The sequence below is a fragment of the Moschus berezovskii genome, chromosome 14 (assembly GCF_049115385.1).
Source record: "Moschus berezovskii isolate FMDL1 chromosome 14, NW_MosBer_1.0, whole genome shotgun sequence".
Taxonomy (NCBI): Eukaryota; Metazoa; Chordata; class Mammalia; order Artiodactyla; family Moschidae; genus Moschus; species Moschus berezovskii.
In genome coordinates, this window is record NC_142473.1 from 44,253,638 (window position 1) to 44,265,934 (window position 12,297).

General features: G+C 46.5%; 1 protein-coding gene across 9 annotated transcripts in view; it reads right to left on the bottom strand.

Moving 5' to 3' along the window:
- TEAD1 (TEA domain transcription factor 1) overlaps window positions 1–12,297 on the bottom strand; it is a 271,199-nt gene that overhangs the window by 56,932 nt on the left and 201,970 nt on the right. For all 9 annotated transcript variants that reach the window (XM_055423352.2, XM_055423348.2, XM_055423353.2 and 6 more), the window contains one exon: window positions 528–662. In XM_055423352.2, the coding sequence (XP_055279327.1) occupies window positions 528–662 (135 nt within the window). The remainder of the gene's footprint in view (window positions 1–527; window positions 663–12,297) is intronic.

The window sequence follows — 12,297 nt, forward strand, 5'->3', positions numbered from 1 at the left end:
AAACTCTTGTTTTGTTACTAATTAACTTCAGTTTTCTCATCTGTAAAATGGCAGTAACAGTAAGAGGCGTTTAAGGTTACTGTGAGGATTAAATGAGACCACAACATTAAGCTTCTCAGCCTTTGGCAGGTGCAAAATGAAAACAGTAGTATAGAATACTTTTGTCTCTTTAGAGGCTAGTTGCCATGAAGTGACCCAGAGGACACCGGAACAGAGACTAAGGGCCAGGAATAAAATGATAGAAATGGAGAGGCAGATCACAACCTGGAATGGTGCTGTAAAATGATACTTAACTCCATGTCTTCAGGGACTAAGATCCCACTCCCTCCCTCTCTCTCTCCCCCTCTCCCTAGCTCCCTGCTTTTCTCACCATTTTGCACCCAGCATCAGGGCACCACAGGGTGGTCCTTCCCCTCTCTTACACCTGACACAATGAACAGGAAGTGCCAGGTAGAGGGTTTCATGCTCGGCCATGTGGGCTCCATGTGGTCAGGGGCCATCACTACCCGATCCGGCTCGTGACTTACCCCCGGCGCCCCTGGGAAGGTGGGGCGTGGGATCCCAGGCAGCCCCAGCTTGTTGTGAATGGCAGTGGCCGAGACGATCTGGGCTGACGACATGGCGGCCATGTGCTGCAGGGCCTTATCCTTTGCAGTCTGATCCTTGAGGGTGACAGTACACACAGACTTAATACACAGCGCACGGCTACCGGGCGCTTAAACAGGCACAGCCACGAGCACGGGGACTAAAATACAGAGCCACAAAAGAGGCTGGAAAAGCAAACATGCACGGATAAATAAACACAGCCAGAAGGCTAAAACGGCCTCGACCTACTGTTACTCGGAACGTTTACTGAGAACACCCAGTAGCAAGATAAAAAAAAAAAATTTTTTTTACTCCATTTTCCAACAGAATGGGAAGCGTCTGAGAGTGGACAATGTATTTATTTTTCCAGCTTCCAAAAGGAGATGTCTCCAATTACTTAACAGACTCAAAGAAACAAGGGAGAAAAAAAAAAAAACAACAACAAAAAACAGCCCTGCTTTGAAGCACACAGATGGGAGGAGGGCGAGAGAAGAGGCATGGATGTGGATCTGGGGTGGGACCATCCACAGTGCCGGGAGGCCCGTCTGTGTGCGGCCTGGGAGCCCTGGCAGACACCTGGTGGGGGGCTCAGAAGCAGCGGGGCGGCGGGGCCAGGATGGGGCCAAGCAGCATGCTGGCGGGGGGCATGCTTTCTCAGGTATCCCCGCCGGGGTAGAAGGCTAGGCGGGTTCTTTCTGTAGCCAAGGACACAGGGGGTTCTACTAGGGACGTGGTTTCTCCTTTTCCTAAAAGGGTCTTTTCTAGGAAAGCCAAGGCTGGTAACACACAGCTCGCCAAAAAGTCTGCCAAGCACAGCTCAAGTACAGAATACTCAATTTGGTGAAAATACTTACCATGCTTGTTACCTGGATACAACAATAAACAATTTGTTAAAAGAATTGCGTACAAAGGCAGGGTTATTTTTCTTCTTAGTTAAAAAATATACACGTATACAAACACACAGTACAATAAAATGTGCAGGAGTGTGGGTTTTCCCCTCCCCCCGACATTTTAGGAGAAATGCATGACCGGGATAACTGTCTAGAAGAACAATTACCAACAACCCCAGCTCCCAGCTCCTCTGAGTTGATTCTGAGCCTTCCCCAGGACAGATGGAAAAATGGTCAGGCCCCTTGTGTGACATGCCCTGATGGTAGGGGCAGGGCTTCACACCCTGGTGAGGCTCCCGGATGCTTGCAGGAGGTCTACACACCCTACACACTGGGCCCAGACCCCATCAAAGCAGGAGCAAAATGGTGACATCAAAGTAGAAACAGCACTCGCCACAGCTGCCATTCAGAGTTCAGACAGAGAGTGAAGGTCAAGGTGAGCTTCAGGCTAAGATACTGGGTACCAGCTGAGAGGTGGCTTCAGTGTTTACAGATTTACCCAAAGGTGATGAATAAACATGCTGAGGTGCCAAAGGAAGGCCAAGAGGAAGAGGGAGAAAAATCAAAGCCTACAAGGACAAGAGCTAGAGGGTTCCAAGAAGATCAATCAGGTGGTCCCAAGGCATAGACACCACTTTACCCCATAACTACCAGGAACACCATGTGAATGCTCAAAGGAGTATATTAACCCTTTAAGAAAAAGGCCTAAGACTTGCATAAAATTTTATACTTTATACATTTCTCTGGCTCTCAACTGAAAAATGAGCCTTCAGTTCAGTTCAGTTCAGTCGCTCAGTCGTGTCTGACTCTTTGCGACCACATGAATCACAGCACGCCAGGCCTCCCTGTCCATCACCAACTCCCGGAGTTCACTCAAACTCATGTCCATCGAGTCGGTGATGCCATCCAGCCATCTCCTCTGTCGTCCCCGTCTCCTCCCGCCCCCAATCCCTCCCAGCATCAGACTCTTTTTCCAGTGAGTCAACTCGTCGCATGTATCTAACAGCTATTGGGGAATACCCATGGTCAAGGCACCGTGGCAGCTGAAGGACACCACGAGGGTCCTGGGTGCCTGCAGGACTACTGGGCCCCAGGGACTGAAGTGATGTCCTTGCTGCCTCTGGTCAGATGGTATTTCTTCAAATTGAAACTCCATTTGCTAATCTGCTGAAGTTTCTAACCTAAAGCTAGATTCCTCTGGCAACTTTTTTTTTTAAGACCCGAAACATTTCAGACAGTGAGATATCAGGGGGGAAAAGAGACAAATTTTGGAGTCAGTGGAATTCTATAATAAACTGACTATGTGTGTGTAAATGCCCTACAGCCAAACTGAGCCCGACACACAAGATCTCAGTGCTCATCAGTCTACCCACAGCTGGCCCTGCAGTTCCACCTGCCTGGCCACCCTCTCAGAGGGCGCCCAGGGATAATAACAGGAAACCCGGCTCAGTCACACTTACTTCCTTCTCTAAGAGCACCTTGACATCAGTACAAGCTTGTGAGTTTCTCTTTGGATGGTTACTTTGGACTCCAGCCTCCAAGCCATGGGGTCGCAAAGAGTCAGACACGACTGAGTGACTGAACTGAACTCAACTGAAAGGGGTTATCAATACTCTCAAGGTGATCTCTGAAACTGAAGGAACAGCCCAGGTATAACCCCAGGTGCCTTTCCCAATGAGCCATAAGACTTACAATCTCTTCAGGGCCCAGGTAGGCGTAGCCGAGAAAACGGCAGCCCAGGTTTCTTGTCTGCCTGGCTGATGCTAACCCCGTGAAATAACTATAAAGAGTTGTGGGCTTAGTTCTATTCCAAAACTATGTAATGGGTGGGGTGGGGGGCGGTGCAATCAAACATGAGAGTTCTTTTTATGAAATGCTGATGATTGCGTCTCGGCCTTTTGGCTAAGATCAAGTGAAATGCTGATGACAGGGGGAGTTCTGCTCACCCAAACACAGAGTGTTTTTGTGCACACTTGGGTGGAGTGACCAGGAACCATCAAGTCCAGGTCCGAAAGTTGGTAAGTTCCTACATCTTCATAACCCACTCTTATGCTGCTAGAGTTGCCTGAGATGTTTCCCTATGCTAGGCTGATGGAAAAGTTCTTCGAAATGTTCATAAAAGTTTGATACTTTTTTAACAGGGAAATCAGTCAATGAGGAAAGGAGAAAAGTCACCACCTTTACTCTTTAGGTCACAAAGCTTCAGAACGTGTCAGAATAAGGTCTCTTGTTAAATAAAGTCAGGTTTGATTCTCTTATTACCCAGCATTCCACCAGGTACCCAAATGAAAACAGAAGTTCAAAAGCAGGAGAGCAAATCTATTGCTTTGAGCACAACAACCTGCTCTCTGTCAATAAAAGGCATACCTGCTGGGGAGTCTGGAGACCTGGTCTCAAACGTGCCCTCCACCTGACATTAATGAGTAGCATTGCTGCTGCTGCTGCTAAGTCACTTCAGTCGTGTCCGACTCTGTGTGACCCCATAGACGGAAGCCCACCAGGCTTCCCCATCCCTGGGATTCTCCAGGCAAGAACACTGGAGTGGGTTGCCATTTCCTTCTCCAATGTGTGAAAGTGAAAAGCATTACGTTGTGCAAATCACTTAACACTCTAATTTTCTTCATCTATGAAGGAAAGAGTTGCACTTTATTTTCTAAAGGTCTTCTGGTTCTAAAAGTATTTGCAGCTATGAGTCTGACCTCTATTATAAGCAAATATGTCCTAATACATATAGCCAGAAAATCACCAGTGAAAAGACATCAGGATGTTAAAATTTAGGCAGCTCTCAGCTGCCTGTCCTAATAGAGAGAAAGCCAAGTGCGGAGAGGAAATTTTATCTCAAGTAGAGGTTCTTTCTGCACTTGACCTACCTATTTGAGAATAGGCAATTTTCTACAAATGGACTAAAATGTCTATACCAGTGATTTCCTACTTTTTGTAGTGCTGACACATTCTGAGTACTCATTTCATTTTATAACATCTCCCCTCTATCTATTATATACATTGGAAAATTAAGATTAAATTTTTTTGTTTAAAATCTAAAGCAACAGTGCAGATAATAAGCACCACCAGGGATATCTGGAAATCAGAACGGAGAGCCTGGCTGTAGATCTACTTATCCTGAAATGGGAGCACAGAAGGACACTGAGCTGGGAGATTTCAATGGAAGGATCTCTAAACTGTCATTTTCAGCCTAGAGATAGATACATGCCTGGCTTCGGAGAAATTATAACTCTCAGTGTCAGACCTGAGTAAATGACTTCTCTGCGTCATTCTGGTCTAATATCTCGGACTTTTAAACACTGCACTCTATCATCACCACTTACCCCCAGAATAAAGAGGGTGGGGTTGCTAATCTATCCAAACAACAGTAGTTTAAGTAAAGTCAAAGATATATGTGACATTTGTATACCGCATTAATTTTATTCTAAGATGTTTTCACATTAACGTTTCTGAGATGTGATAGGATTTACAAGGGATGAACACATTGTTTTATCTTGAAAAACCGTGATTAAGTCAATACAGAGCTATAATCTATGATGTCTTAGATTACAGGAAATACAGAGTGTATGCATGTGTACGTATAAGCATGCATGAAGAAAAAAATACGCCCTAGGAAAAAGCTTGGACAACTTCACACTGACTCCTTTTTGCTGATTTTAAGTCCCTCTGTTCCTAAGACTGTAAAGAATGAGGTCACAAAAAGCAGAAGCGGTGAAAGAAAAGGCAGATCTCCCTTATCCCACCAAACCAAACTCAAGCCCACAATGTGAAATGTGGGAATTATTTATGGAACAGGAAACACGGGTCTCAGTCTATTGATGGAGTGCTAAGAACAAACGGCCTATGTGACCTGAGAGTGAAGGCACAGGAATAACTCTAAGGCGGGGTGCTCGTCTCAGTCCCCACTTGACTCTCTTCCTGCCCCATTCCTGGCACTCCGTGCCGTCAGCAGCCTCCCTACCTCCACTACGGGGGATCCAGCAGGCAGTGGCAGACATAAACTCCTCAGCCTGAAGCCTTTCAAACTGTTATTGTTACTAAGTAAACAGATTTTCATATTTCATGAAGTAAGGCTGCCACTACAACTCTGGGTTCAGCTGACTGCCTCCTTCCTACGGTTGAAATGTACACAATGTTTGGAAAATGTCTTCATGTAATAACCATGACGGGAAGGCAACCTACCACAGATGCACACGGCTGGACTGGTGTGCTCTGCAAACTCAAGGATATTTTATGAACCAGTCTCTGGAAAGTTGGGGACCCCTGTCTCGTCTCTGTTTTCTCAGCTTTAGATTTTTCTGGGGAATCAATTATCTCATAATTTTTAGGCATTAGCTATAAACTAACTTTAAAGATAATATAAAATGGCACCTGCTTGCATGTACAATATTATAGTGACTGTATATGAAGTCTGAATGAACACACTCCTGCTTATCCAGGGGTCATCATTTCAGAATTAAGGACTCCAATCTAATGTTTATTCATATGAAAGTCCACCAATATATTGGGAAAAACACGTACGGTCAAAAAGAAAAAAGACCTTGGATTCGAAAACTTCTGAGAGCTATTAAATGTTTTTCTCCAAATATACTTCTCTCAGCAGTATAAAAATACAGTACATGAGAAGAAAGATAGCAATTTGCTTGAAAATCACTTTTTCAGAAGAAGACAAAATAGAACACTTTCCTAAGAAGTAATTTTGCAGATGTTGTTTCTAATCTTACACTATGTGGATTCACATGACCTCTGCAATTATTAGCAGTTGCTCCTGAGCAGATAAACACCACAAGAGTCTATGATGGTTTTGGAGAAAAGATGGAGGGCACTTGAATTTTTCTAGCCATGATCTCTAATTTGCTTATTATTAGAGAAAGCAGGAGTAAGTACAAAAGGGCCTATTCCGGTCGGGCAACAGCTAATGCTGAGGAGACAAGGCACATTCATACTTCTCCTGACTTGCCATGTAATGAGTAGCAATTAATTCATCTTATTGTATTTCCAAATGCCAAAGGCTCCATTCACATCAAAGAAAAAATTTTTCAAGGCTTTTACCATTGTCCATTTTTAAAAGTACTGGGCTATATTTAGTATTCTGTAATTGTCAATAGTGTTGCCTTTCATTGTGATGTGCTGCTTAGCATCATAAAGGATTGCAGATGAGGGTCCAGGTGATTTGTAGGTGTGCCTGGTGCCTCTCTACCAGGAAGCCTGGGATTTAGGGCTTCCCTGGTGGCTCAGAGGTTAAAGCGTCTGCCTCCAATGCGGGAGACCCGGGTTCGATCCCTGGGTCGGGAAGATACCCTGGAGAAGGAAATGGTAACCCACTCCAGTATTCTTGCCTGGAGAATCCCATGGATGGAGAAGCCTGGTAGGCTATGTCCACGGGGTTGCAAAGAGTCGGACACGACTGAGCGACAGAACGGAACGGAACGCCAGGTCTCGGAGAAGGCAATGGCAAGCCACTCCAGTACTCTTGCCTGGAAAATCCCACGGATGGAGGAGCCTGGTGGGCTGCAGTCCGTGGGGTCGCTAAGGGTCGGACACGACTGAGCGACTTCACTTTCACTTTTCACTTTCACACATTGGAGAAGGAAATGGCAACCCACTCCAGTGTTCTTGCCTGGAGAATCCCAGGGATGGGGGAGCCTGGTGGGCTTCCGTCTCTGGGGTCGCACAGAGTCGGACACGACTGAAGTGATTTAGCAGCAGCAGCAGCAGCAATGCCAGGTCCGGGTTTTGGGGAGAAGGCACCTTTCTGACCTTTAGCCCATTTCCCTGGGAGGTGACAGCAAGAAGTGGAAATCTCCCTTGAAAAGCCAGAATGTACCAGCTCCCACCACTCATCTTCTCTATTTAATTCAAACAGACAATGAAAATAGGGCTTGGTTGAGGGAGACAACGCAAAGCAACTCAAGCCAGGGCAACGAGCCCTCATCCTTGACCAGTAAGGACCCCATAAGGAGGCAATATGATATCACACAAAGAGCTTGGTCTGTGGCAACAGACAGCCCTGGGGTCAAATTCAGACTTGTGACCCTGGGTGAGTCCCTTAGCCACCAAGGCAAGCCTCTGCATCCTCGTATGTGAAGTGCGGACAACAGTCAGCTTCAGGAGCTCCCTGAGAACTGCATCAAGCACTCTGAGCACACAGTGCACTGTGTGTGTGCACTTGCTACTCTGTGGACTTGACATCTTCAGGGCCCATGTGGCCCACCATCCAGGCTCAAGGCTGCTCAAGACCTGAAATGCTTAGAAGCCCCGGTCCGGAGTACATCATCCCTGGGCTCACTGTGATTCTAGGGCACTGTCTATATCAGAGGCCAGTTAACAATGGGATTTCTCTATGAATCAGGGGAAAAAATGTAGAACGAGGCTGTTTCTGCTGCCCTTAAAGAGAAAATCCGACCTGGCTCGGCTGACACAGAATAGATAAGTAAATGTATGCACTCCTTCAGTTTACACTGTAAATTCTGCATCATCACATGGTCAATGAGAGGTTCTAACTCCATCGCCTCTAAGCACAAGAAATTAACTGTCTCCAATCTTGGTCTTAACCCAGGCAAATGAAAAACAAGGTAATAAAAATCATGTTGAGGAGAAAGTGTACATGTCATGAATGCAGAACTCCCTGAAGATGGAGATGCCAGGAAAGGTGGTGTATCGTTTCCCAAATCCCGCGTCAAGACCAAGCGTCTCAGCTGGTGCTGAGACAAAGGACATGGGAGTTTCAGGCTTCTTTTGCTGTGTGTTCTGCTGACAGCCAACACTGGAAGGAGTGAAGCAGCTCAGAGGGCCACAGGGAACACCACAGGATGGAGGGAGTGTGTCTTCCCTGAGGGCAGGTCCATTCCTGGACGGAATCAGTGGTGACTTGGTCAGGATTCAGCCATGTGGCTGCAGCAGAGCCCTAGCAAAGTTCTTGAACTTATCAAGAGGATTAAATCAACAATTTGAACTTTAAGCTCTCTGCTTATTGGAAGGAACGGCAGATTGGAAAGAACGGCCTGCTCAGAAATCAAATGACAAAGGCCACCAGGGTGAGAATGAAGAAAATGGCCCCGGGGAGCACATGGAGCTCATAAATTAGTCACCAGCGACCGGACACAATCAGAGGAGCTCAGGCCTTTTTCTGCTCTACTGGGATGATGCAATGTCAGCAAGTGCAGGCTTTTCTTCAGTACAATCCAGGGCTTGACATGAAAACGTCTACTGCCTAAGATGTATTCCTGCTGAGGTCAGGACAGAACGAAGACTTCCCTTCCTCTGAGCACTGTCCAGAGTCATGCATTCACCAAAACACACCCAGACAGAAGCGGCCTGGTCCACCTTCAGGGTAAGACAAAGGCGGTCCACAGCGTGGTGGCGGCCTGTGAGCCGGGCTGCCGCTCATACCAGCCTCTGACGCCAGCAAATCAAGGGCTGCCTTTCTGCTGCTATCATGGAAAGAGGCCTCTGGGCAGGGACTGGACAAGCTCTCGGGACAAACTAACATTTAGAGACTCAGAGCAGGAAACTCTAGTAGGAACTCTGAGCAGGAAAGAAAAGACTGCTTCGTGCATGGAGAGTATTTCTACAATCTTTCTCTTTTTTTTCTTTCCTTCAGTCTTTCTACATGCTGGGATGATAAATCCCTGGAGCTTTAAAAAAAAACACAACAGTTAAAGACCTTTTGATGAAACAATGGTAAGTGAAATAATTCAAAGTAGAGAATCCTTTCTGCAATTGCAAGCTGGTCCTCAGATTACACCACACTGTTTCCAAGACAGGCTGATGCCTCTCACTGCTCAAATACAGATTCCAAAGAGGGGATAAACTAGGTGGAAGGGGAGGAAATGGCAGACAATATATGAAGCCAGTGCGGGTAACATTGCTGCAGACACAGCTGGTGACACAAGGTCCAAGAGCAATCTCTCAGTCGGCGTCCTTGGAATTGCTTGATGCATGCTCCAAACCTACAAGCCATCTGCATGCTGGAACTGCATGGGTCCATCTTCCTCTTTGAGGCTTCTCTGGTAGCTCAGACTGTAAAAGCATCTGCCTGCAATGCAGGAGACCTGGGTTCAATCCCTGGGTTGGGAGGATCCCCTGGAGAAGGAAATGGCAACCCACTCAGGTACTCTTGCCTGGAAAATTCCATGGATGGAGGAGCCCAGTAGGCTACAGTCCATGGAATTGCAAAGAACTGGACATGGCTGAGCGACTTCACTGTACTTTTCGTATCTTCTACTTTATAACTAGAACCAAGCATCAGAAGATTGATGGTTCAAAAGAATTGTGTCTGGCACTGGAGAAGGAAATGGCAACCCACTACAGTGTTCCTGCCTGGAGAATCCCAGGGACGGGGGAGCCCGGTGGGCTGCCGTCTATGGGGTCGCACAGAGTCGGACACGACTGAGCGACTTCACTTTCACTTTTCACTTTCATGCAGTGGAGAAGGAAATGGCAACCCACTCCAGTATTCTTGCCTGGAGGATCCCAGGGACGGCGGAACCTGGTGGGCTGCCATCTATGGAGTTGCTCAGAGTTGGACACGACTAAAGCGACTTAGCAGCAGCAGCAGCAGGGGTCAAACATGTGGGCCTCTCATCACTAAGAGAACTGAGTATCTTCTAGAGCAGTAGTTATCACATTCTGACTTGGAGTTTAGACGTTTTGATCCAGAAAATTAAGAACAAAACAAAACCCCATGGGCGGCACATACATATTTCATGGCCCATGTCCTGGCACTCTGGCCACAAATGCCCTGCATTTTCCGTCTGTCTCGGGGCTGCTGATTGTCACCTGCACTCTGCTGACTCTTTCACCCCTTCCCCTGCTGCCCCAGTCTTTCCTGGTTCTTGCTGTCCTCACAGCACTCCCTGGCCTCTGCAACTGTCCCCTGGTTCTTCTTGCCCCCCTGCATCTCTCTCGTGCTTGCAGTCTGTGTCCAAGGCCATCCCGAATTGTGGGTCAAGTCTCTCCTGGCTCAGGCCAGGAGAAACCGTGGATGAATGGTTTCACGTTGGTGCCAGTGGCTTTAGGACAAGTTCACAGTAGACAATAGGTAAAAAAAAAAAAATCTAGATCAGTTTTAGGATAAAGTCAAAAGAAGAGGATGTAATTTTCACTGGATAGGACTCTCTCAGGGAAAGAGTAAGTGGCAAGAAAGACGATGACGGGTGACGGGGCGGAGGCGGGGAGACTGAGGCTGCTTGCGGAAGGAGAACGGGCAGCGGAAGTCAGAAAAAGTAAGACTGACGTTTGCCCTTGATTTCCTTCGGCTAAAAAAAAAAATGAAAATAACTTAAAAGGAAATGTAATGAAAATAATCATTTTTGGATTGTGCAAACACGAACGTTTAACATGTCATTCTCTGTACTTATTAACTATCTGTTGTTCAGCAACAAAAACGTCATAGTTAATTTTGATGGATGCTCTCAGTTAATGGCCATTCCCTTAAGAGAACCCAGCCTTTAATAACCTAAGTTTTAAATGCTGCTATTGAAAAGTTTCCGTGTACACTTTCCAGACTTAATAAGAGTGGAACTGTTAAACACAATTTGCTCTTTAGAAACAACGAGTGAGAAAGAGGACACGGCAGCGGAGAGGACTGAGGTGGGCACCAGCCAGTGATGACGAGACGAGGGGTCAGTGCTGAGAGTGGGGCCGCTGGGGCGCCCGCTCAGCTCCTGGTCCAGGCCCACACCCCCCGCCCCCTTACAGCAGCGCCTGAATTAGCCTCCCTGCCGTCAGCTTTGCCCGCCTCCTAGCTGGCCTCCGAAAATGGCTGGAGGGCTCTTTTCCACAGCATGACTGTGAATGACCCCTGCATGCTCCCCAGGCTCCTCACAGGAACCTCACTCCTCCGGCCTCATTCCTCGCCTCCAGCTAGATGCTGTTCTTCATGGCTCCCCAGCCCCCCATTCTCTGTGGGAAGTCTCTGCCTTCCTCCCAGCACAGTTCTAAGGGCACCTCCTCCATGGGGCTTTCTCTAATTCTCCCACACTCAGAATTAATCATTCTTTCACTGCTCGAACTTTGCACCACTCTGTTAAATATCTACTGCAGAGTCCCCTAGCTGGAGACAATCCACTGGGAATCTTGTATTTTCCCCAAATGTGGCCAAAAATAACAGAAAAGACGAATGTTCTTCGGGAACAGAGACTCTGCTTATTCAACTTTTCAGGCCCAACTAAAGGGTCTGGAACACATAGGTTCTCAATGGAACGGTTCCTGGACTCCACTAAGTGATCATTTCTGTGCTTTTAAAGTTCAAATCTACATGGAAATCTTAAACTTTTACTAAAACCATTTTTTTTTTAAGCAAAAATTAAACTCTACACATTTTGGGGGTGATATGACTCACAAACAAACACTTTGAGAAACACTGCACTTAGCAAAAGCCTAAAGCCAATCTCTGAAACTCATCCTAACAGATTTTCAGGAGTGTGACTTCTGTAGCTAGAATGACTCATCTGTGACTGTGACATGAGAATAACCACTCTGTCTCCGGCCTGTTTCCTTCAGAAGAATATGGCAGAATAGGCTATGGGACTCAGAAGATGTGGGCTTTCAGGGGGATCCCCAAGCTGTCTGGTATAAAGAAAGCCAGAGGAACGGCTGAAAGGGATGGCCCTTTCCTTTACCTTCTGTCTAAAGCAGTGGGTTTTCAAACTTTATTCAACAGAACCAGCCAAAGAGGCTGCTGCTAAGGATGAGAGAGTGAGAGTTTTAATTAAAACAGCTTTTACATTTTCATATATTGAAATTTTCAAGTGAGATTTCAATTTGAAATGTGAATTTTGCTACTTTAAAAAGGCTAGAAAATCATTAGCCTAAA